A 25,174-nucleotide genomic window follows, 5' to 3' on the forward strand; every position below is an offset into this window, starting at 1 on the left:
TTCCGACCATGCAGTAATATCTAACAAGTAATCTAACAATTTCACAACAGCTACCTTATACACACAAGTGTAAAGGAATGAATAAGAATATGTACATATAAATATATGGATGAGCGATGGCGGAACGGCATAGGCAAGATGCAGTAGAAGGTATAGAGTACAGTGGTCCTTCTGTAGCTCAGTTGGTAGAGCATGGCGCTTGTAACGCCAGGGTAGTGGGTTCGATCCCTGGGACCACCCATACGTAGAATGTATGCACACATGACTGTAAGTCGCTTTGGATAAAGGCGTCTGCTAAATGGCATATATATACAGTATATGAGATAACTAATGTAGGGTATGTAAACATTATATAAAGTGGCATTGTTTAAAGTGACTAGTGATACATTTATTACATCCAATTTGTCATTTTTAAGTGGCTAGAGATTTGAGTCAGTATGTTGGCAGCAGCCACTCAATGTTAGTAATGGCTATTTAACAGTCTGATGGCCTTGAGATAGAAGCTGTTTTTCAGTCTCTCAGTCCCAGCTTTGATGCACCTGTACGGACCTCGCCTTCTGGATGATAGCGGGGTGAACAGGCAGTGGCTCGGGTGGTTGTTGTCCTTGATAATCGTTTTGGCCTTCCTGTGACATCAGGTGGTGTAGGTGTCCTGAGGGGCAGGTAGTTTGCCCCCGGTGATGCGTTGTGCAGACCTCACTACCCTCAGGAGAGCCTTACGGTTGTGGGCGGAGCATTTGCCGTACCAGGCGGTGATACAGCCCGACAGGATACTCTCGATTGTGCATCTGTAAAAATAATTGAGTGTTTTAGGTGACAAGCCAAATTTCTTCAGCCTCCTTCAACACGTGGGCGGCCCATTTCATTTTGTCCATGATGTGTACGCCAAGGAACTTAAAACCTTCCACCTTCTCCACTACTGTCCCATAGATGTGGATAGGGGGGTGCTCCCTCTGCTGTTTCCTGAAGTCCACGATCATCTCCTTTGTTTAAATATGTGCTATTTAATAGTGTTGATGTCTTCATTCTACAATGTAGAAATGTAGAAATGTAGAATGTAGAAAATAGTTTTAAAAAATAAAGAAAAACACTGGAATGTCTAGGTGTTTCCAACATTTTGACTGGCACTGTATATATCAATATCATATAGGCTATAGTCAGGGATGTGCATCATGATGATCTGAACTCATCTAACTCCCCACATTGTGAGCAAAACATTTTAGTGGTCACCATCTTGACAGGAGAGGAAGTTTTAAAATAAATTGTGCAATTCAACAAATTGTTCCATCTGGTGTAGAGAAAATGTTGCAATGGTATTACAAATTTCGTGCAATTGCTACTCATTTTGTCATGGGGCAGCGTTGAAAATGTGCTGTTTTACATCCAATTTCCTGCGGTTCTACAATTTGCCATAGGGTGGAAAGAAATGTGTGCAGTTTTTAATATGATATCTGTGTGAGACTGACTAATAAAATGCAAAGTGTGCCCCCCCTGCGGGTAATTCGACCATGATACTTTTAGATAGCTGGCCGCGAAACTAACTTAGAAATCTGAAAATGTTTAGCTGACATGGGCTACTGACTAATCAGTGACTGACATACGAGAAAACATTTCTGATACACAACCAAATTGTTCCGAGGGCCTTCAAAGGGGGAGCCGCAGTCGCAGGCCCGTAGCCGCCAGTTGCCCATCCCTGGTCTATGCCATGATTGCTGTCGTCATAGGCCTATACATTGCAAGTTCAAATGATAATGTTAAAACATCTGAAAATGAATCCGTATACTTTGTAACAATCTACTCCAGTATTATGGATGCATAGGCTACTTTGTTACCCCCTGAATGTGCAACTTGAAACGGGACTTTATTTTGACATCAGTTCGGTGGCAACAGCAATGCGTCGCAGTCTTTCTGCTGCCTTCTCATAATTGGCTGAACAAGCAGTGATGCTCCATCCACCGCTAACCTTGCCCGGGATCAAAGAGAGGAAAGCTTGAGGAGCGCGCGCATCAGGACGTCAAAACGCTAATAACAGAACAGGTGGAATTTGCAGCGTTTCTACGATTCTCTCTCAACTGGGAACATGTTTTCCCACACCATGTCTGTCAGAATTGGGAAGGAATGTCACCAATGAATATCTGTCAAAGAATTGACTGAAAACACCGCGAGTCTCTTGTAGCCGTCTTGGCTATCAGATTCAGCTTCTGACTCCGTGTATAGTAGCTCACCCGTCAACTGAAAGGACGATACACGGACCCTACTATCATGCCCGCAGAAGTCAACGACCCTGAGAGCATTTTGAGCTACCAGGTATTGTCATCTTTCTTTGTGCACTCCTTTATTTATTGAAAAATGCAATATCAAAATATGGCACAGTCAAGTGAATAAAATTAGCGTAGATCTATACATCAGCCTAAAATAACAATGTTAACTGAACGTTACCGATGCCGTTATAACGGTTTTATCTGGAGAGGAAAAATGGAACGCTTCTGGACGCGCTTTTATCCTACCAAATGTGGGAAGATCAATAACCATGTTTGCCTATAGGGCAGCTTCATCCAGTTTGTTACGAAGATTAACATAATTATTAATTACATCTCAATGTGAACGGATTGAGATTTAGATTAATTTGCCACTCTTCAAGTGAAAACAGGAACGCATTTTTGTAGTAGGCTACAATCCTGTGAGGATGGAGCAGAGTTAGTGCGCACGAAGTGTTTTTATTATTTGGAAACTGCTGGCACGTGCAATGACACAATTCCCAATGGACATATCACATTGCAATACACTGCCTAGTGTGGACCCATCTTTCACGAGTTATATTTCTTTAACCTCAAACATGTTTTAAAATGTGTCTGGCATCGCCAGAAATAAGGAAAATGTTGGAGATGCATGCAATCACTCGCGAGGTAGGCATGGCAAGGCAGGCAAGTGTAAACAAGGATAGAGGCTTAGTGTATATCTATGTTTGTTCATTGGTTGGCTATATAAAACGGACACTTATTAAAACTGTTTGAATATTGAGTTTGATCAATGTATCGATTATGAAGCCTACAGCAGCGTAGGCTATGGGTTGTCCAAAACAATTGAAGCATTTGGTCTACTTATCCTTTTAGAACTGCATCAGACAACATCAACCATTCACCCTCAATGATAGCCTACAACACACAACAAACATGTTCAGTGTAGCTAAAGTGTTAATAATATTCTACTCATTCCCGGAATACATTCTCAATTACCCTCAAATGACCTTGACGCCATCCTATGTGTAATCCGTGGCGGTTGAAGGAAACCGAGCTCCGAATTAAGCTTTAGTTTCACCATTGTGTTAATTAGGGTGGGACCATAGAGCTAGATATAGTTTCTAAGAAGATAAAGAGAAAATATAATTAGCGTCAGCTTTCAATACATGATTTATTTTACCCATGGTCAACCGACAATACAGGTAGTTCAAAATACAGCGACTGCTCATGAATGTACCCTGAAGCATCTCTGGGTGATGAATGAAATAAGTGTACATAGTACCTTACCAGGGCTTAAGATAGGATAATGTTAGGAATATTTATGCAAAGTACCTGGATGACAGTCTCCTATGTCGTCATTGGTTGGCTGACTGCTGGGGAATGTATGGAGACTCAAGTGTTTTTTAAATTTATTATAGGAGAAAATTCTGAAATTCCATTCCAGTGCCAGAACAGCTAATCAAAGATTATCAACTGGACTAGCCTGTAGTCTGGTGGTGCTTGAAATTTTTCAAATGGGCTTTATTTGGACAGTAAGTGTCCTTCAAATACATAGGCTCTGATACACAGATCTGATAGAGAGCCAAAAGTCTCATATTAGATTAAGCCCGATTGTAGCCTAAGTATGAGGTTAAAGTGATTGGGGAGGATCTAGACTGGACTGAGCATGGGCAGATATATTGACTGGTGTCAAGGGAAGACAATGGTAATATCATTTGATGGCTTCACTACACCGGAAAGGGAGGGAGGCATACAGAGACATCTGGACCCAGACATTACAGATCTCTAGCCTCCCAGTGAACCCATTACCACTGTCTGTATATCATCTTGTGATAAGGTTAATGCTTTATTTCATTACTCTATTAGCTCGAATCCAGTTAGTACAGAACTAGGCAATATCAGGCTATGATATCGCCATGCGTGAAGGAGCCTATAATGCCTCAATAGTTTTGTTTGTTCTGATGAGTCACCACATGTACTGTGTCTTACAGTAGGGAATCTAGGACTGATAATGCCAAAAACAGACCAGCCCTAAATATATGACAATGTTGTTAAAGGACAGCGATTTCACTGCCACGTTTTTCTAAAATCTTAGTGAATTTCTATAATGGTATTGGCACATTTCAACCCAAGTCTTGAGTATCAATAAAAGTATGTAACATGGATAAGCCTTATTAATGTAGCCATAGTACAGTACACCATGTTGTGTTGTGAGGTGAAATCCTCAGAGCTACAGCTCAAATGTTTCTTAAAATCAAGGACAGAACAAGAGAATAACTATTAGAATATACAAAGACATAATATTTGTTTGCCACAAGAAATTCTCAATAGACGTTTGGACTGCAAGAACATCTTTAACGTCTTTGTGCTTCACACAATATCTGCTGACAGCACAGTGTTAGAGTTTAGAGTTCCAGTTTAGAGCAGTCATTTTCACTAGTGTAGCATACAACATGGAACCTAGATTCTGGCAAACAAAATAATCCCAAACCTAAGGCGTGCCATGAGAGAAGGACTGTGGACCAATGGAGACCGGCACACTCGCGGTAGACACATTCTTACAATTACGCATCTTCAATTTGGTTACGTCATTGTCATCACTCCCGTCCTCCCAAGGCATGCCCATCTTTACCAGAGTAAGGGATCCCCTGACTGAACAGGAAGGCCAAACTTTTATACTCTAGGCAATGCCTTTCATGTCCAATAAGGGACACCTGGCAGTGACAAGCCACAAGGGTACATTCACAAACTACCTTGTTGTAGATAATAACTCAGTTATGGTTCAGTTAGGACATTTCCATGGTGATGTAATCTCTTGACTCTCCGTCGTGATGACAAACTCCCTTTAATGTTGTTCTGTGCAGCTTATCTCACAGTTTTAATTAGGCTCTGATCTTATCTCTGTGTTTGGACAGACCAATATGTACCTGTAAGTGATTGCTTTGAGAGGGAAAAACTAGCCACTGTAATGTTTATGTTATGATCTGTTTGTTAGCACTGGCAGCATTGTCCTTTTAGTGACAGAGGCTGTAAAAAAAAACAAGTTGTGGTGAAACACATGCGTGATAAATGATATGAGTGATACCTCTTCTCACTGGTAACTCGCATGCACGCACACACTCCCACACAGCTAGTAATATAGTGCCTCCTCAATCAAAGGAAGTCACAGTAGAAGCTGAATGATGCACATGTAATTAATTATACAACACCCTTCCCTCCCTGTATGAGCTCTATTTGCATTGTTGCATTCTCTCACCTACACAACCCACCAAGGCCACAGTGTTCTGATGGAGGGAAGAGGAAGGTAAAGAGAGAAAGAGAAATAGAGAGAGACACAAATAAATGAGTGGCATTGAACAATGCTCGTGAATGAATCGCATCCTCTCCTCTCCCCTTTCTCTGCTCTCTCTCTTTTTAACCTGACTAAGACCACATTCTCTCATCTTTACCTCCCCACCCCTTCACCTCAGTCATCCCCCTTTCTCTATCCCCATCTGTCCAATCCCTCTCTCATCTTCTCTTTCATGGCTTAGATATCAGCCTCTCCCATCCCTAGTGTCCTATGGAACTAACTCCTTCTCTATTCTGCCTGAGTCAGGTCAGTTGTAGTGTACAGCAGTGTGTTAGACTGTAGTGTAGTAGCAGTGCAGGTGTCTGGGGCCAGGCCTGGGGCTGAGTGGTTACAGTTACACTATGAGCCATGTGGAGGAGGAACAGCAGCCTCTGTGGCCTGCTGGCCCCGCCCCCCTCACACACTGGGCCTCGTCTGGAAGTGACAGGCCCAGTTGTCAGAGTCAGGATCTGTAGCACTGCTGTCAGGTCAGTGTGCTGCTGGAGGGAGAATGGAGAAGAGGAGAGGAGAATGAGAGGGAGGGGGAGTGAGAAAGGAGGAGAGAGTGTGGAAAAAAGGAGAAGAGGGAGAGGGGGGCTTAAGTAAAGAGAGGGAGAAGGAAGCGTGGAAATTGAGTTGAAAGGAGGAAGGAGAGAGTGTGGAGAAAGTAGAAAAGGGAGAGGGGGACTCTAGGAAAGTGAGGGAGGAAGAGAGAGAGAGAGTGGTGGACTAAGGAATCATAAAAAGTCTCCTCATCCCTAAAATAAACCATGAGATCTGTAAGTGATATTAGGATTACTGTGCAACGTAGACCTTCCAGTTTCTCCCAGGATGGCAAAACAATTTGCATGTTCGTGTAGTGCCCATCGGTTATGAATGTTTCAGCCTTTGTGTGGAGAAGTCGTGTTTTTACCGTAATTTGCTGGTTTTAAAGAGCATTAAAAACTACATTAAACATGAGCCTTACTGCCGCCACAGAAACAGACCCTGGGTCTGTTCTAACGTGACCACCCGCGAGGCCATGATTGTGCTTCCGTTGTTGGTGTGGTAACGAAGCAACCTTTATTTGCATGTAATTAACATATATGAATTTGACATTTTCTCCTGACAAAAGAACTGCTCTGGCACGCTGCATGAAACAGAGGCTCGTTTAGTTAAAAGTATGCAGTATGCCACGACCGCAACACAGTAGCAGCTCGTGACTGGCTAAGTAGGCGGGGCGGGGCCGAGTGCGGATGGATTTTTCCGAATTCAACATGTATCACTTCAACCAGCCTGATAATAGTTCATTTCCAATTTGTTTAATTTCTCTAAACTCAGAATAGAATAGGAATGGAGTTATAGGCCTACTCAGGCTGGTTATAGGCAGACTATCACTTTCGACCTATAGCGTAGGTCAGATCATTGGTTCCATTTCCATTATTAGTGAAACCAAAGCTCTGTAACATATAAATCAAATCAAAAGGCTATTGCACAGAAAAACATGGACTTGCGGGTGTATCGCAAATTCAGAACTGAAGAACAGCAACACAATAAACTACAGCACTGATCATTGGAAACGAGATCAGAATGACTGCTAAGGCTTGATCCATGAATTAAATAATTCAATTAGGTAGCCTAGCCTACAACACTAAAACAATCCATGTGTTCAAATCAAAAGGCCTGATTAACATGACATCAGTAGCCTATGATGCAATACTCGTGATCATATTGAGGAGAACAATAACTACTTAGCCTACATTTGAACACCACCACAGAAAGTTCACTCTTTGGCATCTTTACAATTAACTAGCCTAGTTTTGTTGTTAGGTTTGAAGAGAGCTAGGGCCTATTACTCGCAGCCCACCTCTTCCCAATGCATTTGTGGAAAAGTGTGTATTGAATTCTACTAGATGAAGAGCTGAAGTGAGTATAACATCCTGGCATTTAAACTATACTCCATTTTTGAACATTCCCATACTATAAAGAAAATAATAATCCCATACTGAGAGTGCGTCATGCGTGATTGCGTTGTTTCCCGCTATTCGTTGATTTCGGTAGCTCATCCCCGTATCTAATTGATCAGCTGTTGTCAAAGCTGAAATTAGTATGACATCCGGCATTTAAAGTATTCTTGATTTTTTTCTAAATGTCGCTTACTATTAAACTACATTTTTTTCTCCATACTCAAACGGCCTACTATTTAGGAGGCAAGTATGGGTATTCAAACATGGCCCGTGTCTACTGTTTGCATGTCTGTGGATCAGCTGAGTCATTGGTCCCTGGTCAGTGTTAATGGTTATTTCCTTAGTCAGCTGAGTCGTTGGTCCCTGGTTAGTGTTAATGGTTATTGCCTTGGTCAGCTGAGTCGTTCGTCCCTGGTTAGTGTTAATGGTTATTTCCTTAGTCAGCTGAGTCGTTGGTCCCTGGTTAGTGTTAATGGTTATTGCCTTGGTCAGCTGAGTCGTTGGTCCCTGGTTAGTGTTAATGGTTATTGCCTTGGTCAGCTGAGTCGTTGGTCCCTGGTTAGTGTTAATGGTTATTGCCTTGGTCAGCTGAGTCGTTCGTCCCTGGTTAGTGTTAATGGTTATTGCCTTGGTCAGCTGAGTCGTTGGTCCCCGGTTAGTGTTAATGGTTATTGCCTTGGTCAGCTGAGTCGTTGGTCCCTGGTTAGTGTTAATGGTTATTGCCTTGGTCAGCTGAGTCATTGGTCCCCGGTTAGTGTTAATGGTTATTGCCTTGGTCAGCTGAGTCGTTGGTCCCTGGTTAGTGTTAATGGTTATTGCCTTGGTCAGCTGAGTCGTTGGTCCCCGGTTAGTGTTAATGGTTATTGCCTTGGTCAGCTGAGTCGTTGGTCCCTGGTTAGTGTTAATGGTTATTGCCTTAGGCACAAACTGGTTGAATCAACATTGTTTCCATGTCATTTCAACCAAAAAAGGATGTTGAATCAACATGAAAACTGATTGGATTTGAAAAAAGTAATCAACGTTAGGGTATTTAGTATTTTTTCCACCCAACTTTTAAATTATTGCTCTGAGATAGAGCACTTCATGTTTAAGTGTTAATGTCACATGCACAAGTACATTGAAATGCCTTTCTTGCAAGCTTCAAACCCAACAATGCAGTAATCAATATCAGTGTAGCACTAAAAATAACTTACGATATAACAAAAACACATGAGAAATAAAAATAAGAAATAATAAGAACACAAGCAAGTCAGAAGCTATATACAGGGTCAGTTCCAATACCATTTTTACAATGTGCAGGGAGGGATACTGGAGTGATAGACGTAGATATGTATAGAGCAGAGATAAGGTGACTAAGCATCAGGATATATGATAAACAAGAGTAGTGGCAGTGTAAATGATTATTGTATGTGTGTGTGGATGTTATGTGTGTGTTGGAGTGTCAGTGTGCGTGAGTGTGTACAGTTCTGTGAGTGTGCATAGAATAGAGACAGTTCAAAAAAATAAATACAAGGGTCAACTCAGAAAGTCCTTGTGGTCATCCTGTTAGCTATTTATCTGTGTTATGGCTCGGGATAGAAGCTGTTCTGAAGTCAGTTGGTGACTCACTTGATGCACTGGCACCGCTTGCCATGCGTAAGCAGAGAGAACAGCCTATGGCTTGGGTGGCTGGGAGCTCAGCCCCAGTGATGTAGTGGGCTGTCCGCACCACCGTCTGTAGCACCATGTGATCGAGGCTGGTGCTGTTGCCATACCAGGAAGTGATGCAGCCAGTCAAGATGCTCTCAATGGTGCAGCAGTTTAACTTTTTGAGGACTTGAGGGCCCATGCCAAACCTTTTCAACTTCCTGACGGGTTTGATGCACTGTAGCGCCTTCTTCACGACTGTGCACATGTGAGTGGAGGATTTTAAGTTCTTAGTGATATGGACACTGAGGAACTTAAAGCTCTTGACCCACTCTACTGCAGCCCTGTCAATGTGGATGGGGGCATGCTTCCCCCCCACCCCCATTTTCTGTAGTCCACGGTCATCTCCTTGGTCTTACTGACGTAGAGGGAGAGGTTGTTGTCCCGGCACCACACTGCCAGGTCATTGAGCTCTTCCCTGTAGCCTGTCTAAACGTCAGGCCTACCACCCTTGTGTCGTTAGCAAACTTGATGCACGACTCCAAAACCATCATCACCACACAGTCGTGGGTAAACAGGGAGTACAGGAGAGGACTAAGCACACTCCCCTGTGGGGCACCCGTGTTGAGGGTCAGGGTGGCGATGGTGATGTTGCCTACCCTCACCACCTGGGGTCAGCCCGTCAGAAAGTCCAGGATGCAGTTTCAGAGCAAGGTGTTCAGTCCCAGGGTCCTAAGTTTATTGACTAGCTTGGAGGGGACTATGGTGTTGAACGCTGAGCTGTAGTCAATTAACATCATTCTCACATAGGTATTCCTCTTATCTAGGGCAATGTGGAGTGCAATTGAGATTACATTGTCTATGGATCTGTGAGGCGGTATACAAATGGGAGTGGGTCTCAGATCTTCAATGTTCATTCAGACTTGGCTGATTTAATTATTTTCCAGTACTACAGTTAGAAACAACATCAAGATACTAGTTAAGCCACCTTTTATTTACACTTGTTCACGGAAATGACAAGTTATGCTGTTTATTATACAAGTACAATACAATAGAAAAAAACGAAACACATTCCTTACCCCAGGACACTCCAATGAGTGACTATCCCGAAAAATATAAAGGTGAACTCTGTGTCTGCATTGATCTGAGAATTTATTTTCGGGACATACAAACAGGCTTTCAAAATACACTCCCATCTCTCATTAAGCTTTTTGGTACACTTTCTTTCCACAATACAATAGAACTGTATTGAAATACCTTCTCCCATTGATAACTTGTTGGCAGTGTGATAGAAATTAGGAGATGAGTGTGTGGTGAAGAAAGTGAGTGTGATGTACTGTGGTAGTTATTCCCCTGCTTCTCAGGCCTCAATTAGGTCCACCATTGAGCACCATCCCTTTAAAGACAGCCTCATAACACAGAGCTAAGGGACACATTCCGGGTTCTGACTAGAGGGAGTACAGCTATGACCGGAAGTTACTATTCCAAAGCTGGTTAGAATAATTTACGCAGCAGGTTAGGATAATTAATGTGGCAGGTTAGGAGACTTAGGTTAGGAAAATAGTTAGGGTCACCTATAACACACTCCTACCCTGGTATGGAAAGTCACTTCCAGTCATAGCTGTACTCCCTCTAGTCACAAAACACATTCTGCCCACCACTTCCCTTTAGGCGGGGCTCCCAGGACAGTTACAGTAACAGTAAATCTCTCCATGGAGCTGACTGATTGTTGTATGGTTCTGTTTGTTCATTGATCACTCTGTACAGCCAGGACAATGGGAGATTAAATGTGTCTTGTACAGATGTAGGATCATAATTTGAGCTAGTTTGCTATAGCAGGAAAATTAGTATTATTAAATGTGAATTATTATTTGGATTATAATTAATGGACATTTTTGTAGGGCTTGTAAATGTATCAAATTGGAAATTACAAACTTCAGAAGCCTTTTTAAACCTCAAATACACTACAAGTTTTAAATGTCCTGCATTGCAGGAAAATTCTCCTGCAACAGTGTAATCAAATTAAGATTCTACATCTGTATGTATTTATCTTACTTGTGACAATGCTGGCCTGGCTGTGTGCACTTAAAATGGACTGACAGAGTCTTCCAAAATAAAGGATATTTATTTAGGAACAGGAAGGTAAAAAAAAGCATGCTACAAGTAGACAATAGCCCTAGTAAAATGTTTAAAATGCTACAACATTTATACAAACACTGAACAGCATCCTACTACTGGCCTGGATTACTCTGCTTCCACCAAATGTATGCTTTTGTGGATGAAATCCAACTAATGATGATAGCCAACTCAACTCTTTGAGATATTCCACCAGATTGTAAGCTTTTACATCCAATGAAAGCATTTTCTATTGCCATATCAAACTTCCAAATCATCAAGAACGAAAAAGAGACACAGAGACACATAGTAGCTCACTGTACAAGTAGGATTTTATTCACAAGACATATTTCACATTTATTCATCCTCCTGGAGGAGGAATTCCTCCCAGCCTTGAGATCAGAGCTAAATTAGACAGATGCTTTGGGTGATACAGCTGTGTGTGTCTGTACAAGTATGTGGTTGTGTTTTGATGTACTGTTACTAGGTAACAGAAAGGTTAAACAGAGGTCTTCTCAGCGTGAGATGCAGACCATGATGATTCCTAGACCTGGAGAAACACTGTTTTCACTCCCTGTGTGGCTGGCAGCTGTGACAAATATTGTTGAATACACACAACACCATCTGCTACATTCTGACATTCTGCTAATTGGAAGACAAAAATGAATGTCTGTTTTTATTGTTCTGTCAGGTAGGCTATCTCTCGCTCTCTGTCTCTGTCTCTGGGGTGTGTTTGTGTGTGTGTTTAGAAACTCAAGCTGAGTTGTCCCCAGGCTACTCCAGTGCTATAGTGATTTGCTGTGGTGGTGGTGTCCTCCCCTCACACTCTGTCAGTAAAAAAAGTAAGAAAATGTATGCACTCACTACTGTGAGCGGTCTGCTAATTGACTTACATGTAAATGTACATGTAGTTACTGTAGCACTGATGAGCCTGTGATGGACACAAACTCAAGTAAAAAGCTATTTCGCTTGTGTGTGTGTGTGTGGTAGCAGGTGGCTGAGATCGGGGGGTTGATGGTGGTAAGCTGTGTGGAAAATGACTGTGTGAAGTCAAGCCCCCTTGAGCATTGTGGGTATGACTGGGGTGTGGTGGGTGTGACTGGTGTGTTGTGGGCGTGACTGGGGTGTGGTGGGCGAGTGACATGCATTATTTACATGCACCAAATAATGCATGCAGACCAGATTTTGGCCGATACATGCTAATTATCAAAATCCAGAAAACAGCCGTTCAATTCTACAGCCACCTAAAAGGAAATGATTCCCAGACCTTCCATACCAAAGCAATCACCTACAGAGAGATTAACCTGGAGAATTAGTCCCCTAAGCAAGCTGGTCCTGGGGCTCTGTTCACAAACACAAACAGACCCCACAGAGCTCCAGGACAGCAACACAATTAGACCCAACCAAATCACGAGAAAACAAAAAGATAATTACTTGACATATTGGAAAGAATTAACAAAAAAACTGAGCAAACTAGAAAGCTATTTGGCAAAGCTTTGACTATGTCTGTACATATGCACTATGTACAGACTCAGTGAGCATAGCCTTGCTATTGAGAAACCTGGGTCTTAAGAGAAGACATGCTATGTGCACACTGCACGCACATACACATATTTCCTTCAGATGACACAGATCCACAAAGAATTCGAAAGCAAAACCAATTTTGATCAACTTAGATATCTACTGGGTGAAATATCAAATCAAATGTATTTATATAGCCCTTCATACATCAGCTGGTATCTCAAAGTGCTGTACAGAAACCCAGCCTAAAACCCCAAACAGCAAGCTATGCAGGTGTAGAAGCACGGTGGCTAGGAAAAACTCCCTACAAGGCAAAAACCTAGGAAGAAACCTAGAGAGGAACCAGGCTATGTGGGGTGGCCAGTCCTCTTCTGGCTGTGCCGGGTGGAGATTATAACAGAACATGGCCAAGATGTTTAAATGTTCATCAATGACCAGCATGGTCCAATAATAATAAGGCAGAACAGTTGAAACTGGAGCAGCAGCATGGCCAGGTGGACTGGGGACAGCAAGGAGTCATCATGTCAGGTAGTCCTGAGGCATGTCCCTAGGGCTCAGGTCCCCGAGAGAGAGAAAGAAAGAAAGAGAGAATTAGAGAGAGCACACTTAAATTCACACAGGACACCGAATAGGACAGGAGAAGTACTCCAGATATAACAAACTGACCCTAGCCCCCCGACACATAAACTACTGCAGCATAAATACTGGAGGCTGAGACAGGAGGGGTCAGTAGACACTGTGGCCCCATCCGATGACACCCCCGGACAGGGCCAAACAGGAAGGATATAACCCCACCCACTTTGCCAAAGCACAGCCCCCACACCACTAGAGGGATATCTTCAACCACCAACTTACCATCCTGAGACAAGGCCGAGTATAGCCCACAAAGATCTCCGCCACGGCACAACCCAATGGGGGGGGGGCAACCCAGACAGGAAGATCACATCAGTGACTCAACCCACTCAAGTGACACACCCCTCCCAGGGACGGTATGAAAGAGCCCCAGTAAGCCAGTGACTCAGCCCCTATAATAGGGTTAGAGGCAGAGAATCCCAGTGGAAAGAAGGGAACCGGCCAGGCAGAGACAGCAAGGGCAGTTCGTTGCTCCAGAGCCTTTCCGTTCACCTTCCCACTCCTGGGCCAGACTACACTCAATCATATCAAAAGAACAGTATACCTTCACAGCAGTAAAATGTGTGATCTGTTGCCACAAAAAAGGGCAACCAGTGAAGAACAAACACTATTGTAATTACAACCCATATTTATGTTTACTTATTTTCCCTTTTGTACTTTTAACACTTTGCACATCGTTAAAACACTGTATATAGACATAATATGACATTTGAAATGTCTTTATTCTTTTGGAACTGCTGTGAGTGTAATGTTTACTGTTCTTTTGATTGTTTATTTCACTTTTGTATATTATCTACTTCACTTGCTTTGGCAACATTAACATATGTTTCCCATGCCAATAAAGCCCTTTAATTGAAATTGAATTGAGAGAGAAAGAAGGAGAGAGGGAGGGAGAGAGAGTGGTTGCTAGGGGAAGGAGGCCGCAAGACACAGATCATTTGCCACACACACACACACACACACACACACACACACACACACACACACACACACACACACACACACACACACACACACACACACACACACACACACACACACACACACACACACACACACACACACACACACACACACACACACACACACACACACACACACACACACACACACACACACACACACACACACGCAGAGAGAGAGAGTCAGTACCTAGGTGATAGCAAAGTGAGTAGCACCTTAAGTGGGCTGTGTGTATTTTTTAATTAAAATAGTACCTAACTGTAAACTAGAGAGGTGAGTGGTGATTGGTTTAAATACTGCAGGAGGGAAAGGCTAACTCAGTTCACTAGCTAGTGATCCTATGAGGCCAGGAGTTCTTCCTCATCATGTGATCACAGTTGTTCCTTTCAGGTCACATGGTCAGGGAAAACCTATGGCCCTATAAAACAATTAAAGTCATTGTATATCCATGCATTCTCTTGTATATCCATGTCACAGCTTTTTGTGTACTCACCAATCACTTCCTGTATTGGATTGAGTCAAGGGTTACAAGCTAAAAGCAGGAAACAGGTCACCCCCCCCACCATTCTTAATTTGCACTCAACAGAATGAAACAGAGAGGGAGAGAGAGAGAGCTGTATCCTAGCTGCAGTTCCAGTCCTCCTAATAGAGCTGATTATAGAGCCTGCAGCCTGAACTGAGTCCCACAGACAGCCCTAATTCACCAGCCACAGCTGCACTGCCTGATAACACAGCACCGCATCGAACAGAATAGGGGAGTGGGTGTGTGTGTTAGAAGGGTAAAGGAGAGAGAATTAGAGGAAGGGTGTGTGAATGTGTTTATACAGTAGATGGAAGGAGAAACAGTGTTGAGACAGAGACGGGTTAATCAACACCATTTTTATATACCAGTGGTAAATTAATTCTGACTATAGAGCCATTGTGAAAGAGAACACTGAAACTCTTTCCTCTTAATCACCAGGTTTATTAAGCCCTAAATACATTATTTCTACCAATTCTATTTTTCTGTGCACTTGGTAATCTTCATGTTTTTTCCAACTCAAGGTCAATCCATCATTAATGAAGGAATTCTATGTATGCCATTCAGCTTTTATCTAATGCAGTTTACAGTACAGGGAGTTCATACATTGAACCCACAGTCCTGGCGTTGCTAGCACACCTCTCTTACCAACTGAGTCACACATTCATTCAGCATTGCAACAATTCCCTCACTCACCCAGTCTTTCTGTATTTTCTAATAGTCCCATGTGGTACTCAGTGTATTTGTCTAACAGTGAGAGGAAGAGGTGTCTAGGGAGATGGAACTGCCTAGTCATGGAAATAACTCCCTGTGGCTCAACATTGACAGAGAGAGGGTGAGGTGGAGTGGAAAAACGAAGGATGGCTAAGCAGCACCAAGTCAACCATTTCAATTAACTCTCACCAGGGAGGTGTAGGAGGTACTGGCATAACAGGTGTGTCTGCATGCCCTGTGTATGTGCATTGTGTTGACTCTAAGCTGAGGGAAAGGTACTATACCTTACAGATCTGGGGGCTTTTGTAAGATTTGACTTCACAAGGTAAGAATGGTCTCGGAGTCTTGTTTTTCCCGTGAAAAACATAGTCTGTGTCATACCTGTGTCTAGCTTGAAAATACACTTTTGATGAAATATGTAGGATAAAGAAAAATTATACTTTACTTTCAATACTGCAACTTTTTTTAACTCGTCAAACTACAGCTAAAAATGCCAGTGGTCAACTATTAAGACCTGTTTGTGTGATAAATGTTGAACTGAAAATGAGGGACCTCCAGTGAAGGTGAATCTGCCAGACCTCTGGAGGACAAGTGAAACAGCCCTCTCCTTGAGGTGAGGTGGAGTGGGCCCAGCTGTCCTCTATCCTTTTTATGGTGGGGTTTCTGTTGTGATGAATTATGCCACCATCAAGGGGTGAGGCCAGGGTGAGGAAACTGATTGAACAGGTCTGCAAAAGAGGTGGAGCTTACAGGGACTGTCTCCCTCCTCAACCCTCACCCTCATCTCTCATTTATCACAGCTCACAACTCTAAGGCTAGCTGGCGGAACATGAATGGTCCTAATGTGCCTTTTCTAAATGGGTCGATACATTGGCCCCGTGTTCAATCGGACAGAGCACAGGAGAACCATATAAAGTAAATCAATGTTCTATGTATTTACTCTGATGCCATGTCAATTTGATACGCATTGCAGATAATGGCACACACACACACACACACACACACACACACACACACACACACACACACACACACACACACACACACACACACACACACACACACACACACACACACACACACACACACACACACACACACACACACACACACACACACACACACACACACACACACACACACACACACACACACACACACACACACAGAGGAAGACTGGAGATAGGCAGTGATGTGCTGAAAGGAAGGTTGAATCATCTCATTCCAGGAAAGTATTGATGCATGCAGTTCACATAAAGGGATCCTGGCTGCAGCAGAGGAAGGCACTAATAGGATTCATATTTTCCTGAAAATCTACCAAGTTTCAATACCGGGAATAATTCCAATTTATCCAGAGAGTCCCCGGAAGTACTGCAAAAATAGAAGTGCCCATTTAAAGCGTTTAAAACCAAGATATCATCCCTATGCCAGGCCAATAAGAGGGGCTTTGCACCACCTTGTAGGCTTGGTTGCACCACTATGTAAAGATTTCAGAGAAAGTGAATCTGATATTTAATAGTGATAAGAGTAACTATCTTTGATCGCTAGAGACATTGTTGTGAATTGTGAAACAGGCAGTTCATGTTCCTCAACTCATTCAGCACTAGGCTATCTCGACACAGAGCGTTCAGGATGCACAGCGTGCAACCTGAGTATAGCGTTGTCAAATCATACAAACTTTGTAATGGCAGTCAATCAAAAGTTAAATGACAAAAGTTGCTAAGCTTGCTAGATAACCTCTTTCAACAAATGACAGAATATCTCCTATATTTGGCAAAATCAAGTTGACGATTATGCAGATAGCAGATCAACTCATAAATAACAGGGAGATGTAGAGTATAAGTAGTTGCAATATCAAGGTATCTTAACCCAGACCAAAATATCCATATCTTCTCTCATACCGTTTGTTGATCACACATTCTCTACTGAATCTCTCATATGGGCAGCAGTACGAGACAGAGAAGCAGGGAAAATGTTCTAGCTGTATTTTGACATACTTAGGCGAGAGACGTGCTTTCATAATGCAACCTATGGATTACAGAATACAGTTTGGAATTTTCATGTGAGACAGGAGTCAACATATTGGGTTTCAGTGAGATTGGGCCCGGACAGGAAAATAACCTAGACTCTAGGACAGGAGAAGATAATGTTTTCCCTCATGTCTCTGAATTGTTAACATACTTCATGTCTGTGACAGAGGTGACTATGTAGTGAATTGTGCATAGGCCCACCAAATTTTTGATTATCTGAAGAGTCACAATGACAATGCAAAGAGGCACGCGTTCTTTTCTAGGCTATATTCTTGGGGTTTCCTGTAGGGTTTATTAACTACATTCGTGTCGGTTGTGCTGTCCAGCAGTGTCAATTATGTGTGTGTTTTGGATTTATGCGACTTTGTGTGACGTAAATACACTAGGATAAAGGCTTCGATGCGACAACCTGTTTGATTATGTGCTATTGTATTAGTTGATCATCTGCTGCTGTGGAACTGCATTAGTGCGACATTGGGGGAAAATGTTGTAATTTCCCGGGTCTTGTCATTACATTTTTTCAGGAAATGTGAACAGTGTTCCCAGGGCAGATCCCAGTTATCCATGTTAATCCCGAGAAGGTACCAGCAGCAGCCACTCCAATTAGGGCCATGCCCTGTTTCAGCAGCACATCTTGCTGCAGTCAGGCTGTGTTTACACAGGCAGCCCAACAATGTTATTATTATTTTTACCACTAATTAGTCTTTTGGCTAAAGCAATTAATTGGTCTAAAGATCAGAATTGGGCTGCCTGTATAAATACAGCCTCAGAGCTCTATTGCATTCGGTGGGTCTCCAGCCCAGTGACTATCTCAAAGACTATGGACCTTTTGATGAAATGTTTTTGATAGACTGAACAGTCAAATGGTGGCAAGAGATATTTCAGTTACAGTTTTGACCTCTGTTAAGTGCTTGAACAGTGATATATACTCTGATTTGAGCTAGACCTTTTATTTAGCAGTTTGAATTCCGCTTTCAAAGTGATAAAACAGCAGAACATTTTCATGTTTGCACCGGTCCTTTGGCTCCAGTGTCCCGGTCATGCGCACACACACACACACACACACACACACACACACACACACACACACACACACACACACACACACACACACACACACACACACACACACACACACACACACACACACACACACACACACACACACACACACACACACACACACACACACACACACACACACACAGACGCACGCACGCACGCACGCACGCACGCACGCACGCACGCACGCACGCACGCACGCAGGCACAGGCACGCACGCACGCACGCACGCACGCACGCACGCACGCACGCACGCACGCACGCACACACACACACACACACACACACACACACACACACACACACACACACACACACACACACACACACACACACACACACACACACACACACAGACACACACGCACACACACACACACACACACACACACACACACACACACACACACACACACACACACACACACACACAGACACAGACACACACACAGACACACACACACACACACACACACACACACACACACACACACACACACACACACACACACACAGGCACGCACGCACGCACGCACGCACACACGCACACACACACACACACACACACACACACACACACACACACACACACACACACACACTGTGCCAGGTGATGGCCCTGGTCCAGGTTTGTGATGATCCATCAAGGATGTGTCAGAACAGCCAAACCATGATTAGTTTATGCTTATGATTTAGGGTCTGCAGTGTTGCTGGTCTGTCCCACACACACGCATGCCTGCACATACACACAATATTACAATTCCAGTTCAGCCCTGGCCGTAGATGCAGGACCATTAGCTGTACAGGACCAGTGGAACCACAGCCTTGTTTTTGAATTCTTGATTTTTCTTTTCAGTTGATTGAACAGTTCAACTTTGAGACATGGTGACAGAATATGTCACAAGGTTAATGGCTTGTTTGTTAGAACAGATTCTGTTTGTGATTGTACTGCTGAATGGAGCTCTGTGTGGAAATGTGTTAGTAGAACATCCTGACCTAGCTCCTCTGGTTGAGTGGAGGATTTTTGTGTGTCATGCTCTTTGATGGGTTTGCGTGTGTGTGCGTGCATGTGTGTGCCGGTTTGACGGTCTGTCTCCGGCTAAGGTCAACAATATTGACTGGGATTTGCCAGTAATGACATGGAAAAGGTACACATACCACACACACACACATAACTGTATCATACATTGATTTGTATGTCCTCTGAGCCATCTAATTACACTTCTGAAAGGTTCCTGCAACATTGTAACAATGACATTGAAATATAAGAGCAACATTCCCTTGATCTGAAACCAGATTTGAACCCTCAGATCCAGTACAGTATAGGACGTTGTCAATAAAACGTCACAATACAGTGCACAGCGTTCGATTTGCCTGCTGGGGTGCAAGGAGACCCCACCTGTAATGTCAGATATGTGAGGGTCGCCCATCCATTTGGCATGTAGCTACACTCTTAGAAGAAATGTGCTATATATAAGCATTTGAAGAACACTTTTTGGTTCCAGTTAGAACCTTTTTGCTTCCAGGTAGGACATTGTTGGGTTCCATGTAGAACTCTTTCCCCATCGGGTTCTACATGGAACTCAAATGGGTTCGACCTGGAACTAAAAAAGGTGCTCTTATGGGGACAGCCGAATAACCCTTTTGGAGCCCTTTTTCTAGGCAAACAACATGCCATTAGCTTGCTTCATCAGAGATTAGGCTTTTGGAAAGAGCTTAACATCGGCAAGTCCTCGTGCTGTTAAAGTTGTCAGTTGGACTACTGTCATCACCGCTATAGATGGCAAGAAAGTCAAACAATATTTGGATATAATGCCATTTATCCCCTGAAAGTTTGCTTGTTATGTAGCTAGCCATATTGACTTGATCTGTTTAGCTAGCTAATTTGGCGTAGTCCATCAATGTAGCCTATCATGTCGGCCAGCAGCAATCGTGATTAAACACTCTTAGCAACAATGTGGGAAATGGGATGTTAGGTAACTTCGCTAGGTAGGCCTACATAGGTTGAAGAAAACAGTACCTTAGGTCGACTTACCGCTATATGTGTAGCCAACTGTACAACGTTTCTACTAGTGGCTTGCAAAGTAAACATTATCAGCTAACAGTGCATCTGCAAATGCCCCCTTCTGCTGCTTGACAGGCAGAGCCCACAAAGGAAGGGAAATGAACCTAAACCACTAATACTTGTCAGGTATAGGTAACTTTTATTTTATATCACTCAAATATCCAATTAATGGTGGCCGATATTGTGCAATATCACGAGGCTACCCTCATGTATCTGAAATGACATGATCAATTGATGTTTACTGATTGTGAAAAGCATGCAGTTACTTGCTCTATAACTCTGATGATAGAGATAAATGTGTGCAATTGTTTTGCATGGAATAATCGGAAATGTGTCATTCTGACTACACTCTTCAAGAGGTGATGCTATTACAACCAAATACTTAACATTTATATAACAGTCCTTTCAAAGCTGCACGTAGTTTTCAATGGTTTTAGTGGAGCTGGGAGTCTTCTTTCCCCCCAGCGGGCAAATCAAAAGCTCTGCACATTATTGTGACGTTTTATTGATGATGACCTATAGAGTCAATGAGATGCACAGGCCTTAGGGACAGATTTCGACTTAAAATATATGCTTTTTCTACGCATGCCTTTCCTACGCACTTCTCAGTAGTTGGTATTCAGACTTACGTTATGCAAGTGCATAACGGGCTTTGCAGGCGCGGTCCCCTTGCAGGCACTAAATACATTTAATTCAACCGCTGAAAACCCTCCCACTTGATGGCCAAGAGATGTTTCATTCAATAGGGTTTTCAGTACATTTCAGCACCAACTGGTAGATTATTTATATATATATATATTTGTATATACAGTGCATTCGGAAAGTATTCAGAATCCTTGACTTTTTCCACATTTTGTTAATTTGCAGCCTCTAAAATGTGTTAAAATAGTGTTTTCCCCTCATCAATCTACACACAATAGCCCATAATGACAAAGCAAAAACTTGTTTTTAGAAATGTTTGCTAATTTATTAAAAAAAATAAACAACTGAAATATCACATTTACATAAGTTTTCAGACCCTTTACTACTTTTTGAAGCACCTTTGGCAGCGATTACAGCTTTGAGTCTTCTTGGGTATGACGTTACAAGCTTGGCACACCTGTATTTGGGGAGTTTCTCCCATTCTTCTCTGCAGATCCTCTCAAGCTCTGTCAGGTTGGATGGGGAGCGTAGCTGCAAAGCTATTTTCAGGTCTCTCCAGAGATGTTTGATTGGGTTCAAGTCTGGGCTCTGTCTGGGCCACTCAAGGACATTCAGAGACTTGTCCCGAAGTCACTCCTGCGTTGTCTTGACTGTGTGCTTAGGGCTGTTGTCCTGTTAGAAGGTGAACTTTCACCCCAGTCTGATGTCCTGAGTCCTCTGGCGCAGGTTTTCATCAAGGATCGCTCTGTACTTTTCTCCGTTCACCTTTGCCTCGATCCTGACTAGTCTCCCAGTCCCTGTTGCTGAAAACCTTCCCCACAGCATGATGCTGCCACCACCATGCTTCCCCGTCGGTATGGTGCCAGGTTTCCTCCAGACGTGACACTTGACATTCAGGCCCAAGAGTTCAATCTTGGTTTCATCAGACCAGAGAATCTTGTTTCTCATGGTCTGAGAGTCTTTGGGTGCCCTCCAAGCAGGTTGTCATGTGCCTTTTACTGAGGAGTGGCTTCCGTCTGGCCACTCTACCATACCAAGACCTGATTGGTGTAGTGCTGCAGAGATGGTTGTCCCTTTGAAAGGTTCTCCCATCTCCACAGAGGAATTCTAGAGCTTCTCCCCCGATTGCTCAGTTTGGCTGGGCGGCCAGCTCTAGGAAGAGTCTTGGTGCTTCCAAACTTCTTCCATTGAAGAATGATGGAGGCCACTGTGTTCCTCAGGACCTTCAATGCTGCAGAAATGTTTTGGTACCCTTCCCCAGATCTGTTTCTCGACACAATCCTGTCTTGGAGCTCTACAGACAATTCCTTCGACCTCATGGCTTGGTTTTTGCTTTGACATACACTGTTAACTGTTGAACCTTTACATATACAGGTGTGTCCCTTTCCAAATCATGTCCAATCAATTGAATTTACCACAGGTGGACTCCAATCCAGTTGTAGAAACATCTCAAGGATGATCAATGGAAACAGGATGCACCTGAGCTCAATTTCGAGTCTCATAGCAAAGGGTCTGAATACTTATGTAAATAAGGTATTTCAGTTTTTAATACATTTGCAAAAATGTCTAAAAACCTGTTTTCACTTCGTCATTATGGGGTATTGTGTATAGATTGCTGAGGAGTTTTATTTATTTAATCCATTTTTGAATCAGGCTGTAACGTAACAAAATGTGGAAAAAGTCAAGGGGTCTGAATACTTTCTGAAGGCACTGTATATTTTTTTGTTGGTACTTTTACCCCCTTTTCTCCACAATTGTTAGCTACAGTCTTGTCCCATAACTGCAACTCCCCTACGGATTCGGGAGAGGCGAAGGTCAAGAGCCATGTGTCCTCCAAAACACAACCCTGCCAAGCTGCACTGCATTTTGGCATACTGCTTGCTTAACCTGGAAGCCAGCTGCACCAGTGTTTCAGAGGAAACACCGTCCACCTGGCAACCAAAGTCAGCTTGCAGGTGCCCCGCTGCCACAAGGAGTCGCTAGAGAGCGATGGGACAAGGAAATCCTGGCTGGCCAATTGTGCTCCGTATCATGGGTCTCCCGGTCAGAGCCGGGTGTGACACAGCCTGGGATCGAATCCGGGCCTGTAGTGACGCCTCAAGCACTGCGATGCAGTATCTTAGACCGCTGCTCCACTCAGGAAGCTTAGGCACATTTTTGGGTTAGGAAATGTACAGTGGGGCAAAAAAGTATTTTAGTCAGCCACCAATTGTGCAAGTTCTCCCACTTAAAAAGATGAGAGAGGCCTGTAATTTTCGTCATAGTTACACTTCAACTATGACAGACAAAATGAGAAAAAAAATCCAGAAAATCACATTGTAGGATTTTTTATGAATTTATTTGCAAATTATGGTGGAAAATAAGTATTTGGTCAATTACAAAAGTCTATCTCAATCCTTTGTTATATACCCTTTGTTAGCAATGACAGAGGTTCTATAGAGGTTCTGTAAGTCTTCACAAGGTTTTCACACACTGTTGCTGGTATTTTGGCCCATTCCTCCATGCAGATCTCCTCTAGAGCAGTGATGTTTTGGGGCTGTTGCTGGGCAACACGGACTTTCAACTCCCTCCAAAGATTTTCTATGGGGTTGAGATGGCTAGGCCACTCCAGTACCTTGAAATGCTTCTTACGATGCCACTCCTTCGTTGCCCGGGTGGTGTGTTTGGGATCATTGTCATGCTGAAAGACCCAGCCACATTTCATCTTCAATGCCCTTGCTGATGGAAGGAGGTTTTCACTCAAAATCTCATGATACATGGCTCCATTCATTCTTTCCTTTACACGGATCAGTCGTCCTGGTCCCTTTGCAGAAAAAACAGCCCCAAAGCATGATGTTTCCACCCCCATGCTTCACAGTAGGTATGGTGTTCTTTGGATGCAACTCAGCATTCTTTGTCCTCCAAACACGACGAGTTGAGTTTATACCAAAAAGTTATATTTTGGTTTGATCTGACCATATGACATTCTCCCAATCTTCTTCTGGATCATCCAAATGCTCTCTAGCAAAACTTCAGACGGGCCTGGACATGTACTGGCTTAAGCAGGGGGACACGTCTGGCACTGCAGGATTTGAGTCCCTGGCGGCGTAGTGTGTTACTGATGGTAGGCTTTGTTACTCTGGTCCCGGCTCTCTGCGGATCATCAGGTTCTGGGATTTTTGCTCACCGTTCTTGTGATCATTTTGACCCCACGTGGGGAGATCTTGCGTGGAGCCCCAGATCAAGAGAGATTATCAGTGGTCTTGTATGTCTTCCATTTCCTAATAATTGCTCCCACAGTTGATTTCTTCAAACCAAGCTGCTTACCTATTGCAGATTCAGTCTTCCCAGCCTGGTGCAGATCTACAATTTTGTTTCTGATGTCCTTTGACAGCTCTTTGGACTTGGCCATAGTGGAGTTTGGAGTGTGACTGTTTGAGGTTGTGGACAGGTGTCTTTTATACTGATAACAAGTTTAAACAGGTGCCATTAATACAGGTAATGAGTGGAGGACAGAGGAGCCTCTTAAAGAAGAAGTTACAGGTCTGTGAGAGCCAGAAATCTTGCATGTTTGTAGGTGACCAAATACTTATTTTCCACCATAATTTGCAAATAAATTCATTAAAAATCCTACAATGTGATTTTCTGGATTTTTTTTCTAATTTTGTCTGTCATTGTTGAGGTGTACCTCTGATGAAAATTACAGGCCTCTCTCATCTTTTTAAGTGGGAGAACTTGCACAATTGGTGGCTGACTAAATACTTTTTTGCCCCACTGTATGTATCCA

General features: G+C 43.1%; 1 protein-coding gene across 3 annotated transcripts in view; it reads left to right on the forward strand.

Moving 5' to 3' along the window:
* The first annotated feature begins 1,839 nt into the window (after nucleotides 1–1,839).
* Nucleotides 1,840–25,174, forward strand: part of slc4a8 (solute carrier family 4 member 8) — a 54,600-nt gene continuing 31,265 nt past the window's right edge. For 2 of the 3 annotated variants that reach the window (XM_046342263.1, XM_046342262.1), the window contains exon 1: nucleotides 1,840–2,307. In XM_046342263.1, the coding sequence (XP_046198219.1) occupies nucleotides 2,263–2,307 (45 nt within the window). In that variant the 5' untranslated portion in view covers nucleotides 1,840–2,262. The remainder of the gene's footprint in view (nucleotides 2,308–25,174) is intronic. The other variant, XM_046342261.1, reaches the window with a different exon arrangement.

This window comes from Oncorhynchus gorbuscha, linkage group LG03 (genome assembly GCF_021184085.1).
Source record: "Oncorhynchus gorbuscha isolate QuinsamMale2020 ecotype Even-year linkage group LG03, OgorEven_v1.0, whole genome shotgun sequence".
Lineage (NCBI taxonomy): Eukaryota > Metazoa > Chordata > Actinopteri > Salmoniformes > Salmonidae > Oncorhynchus > Oncorhynchus gorbuscha.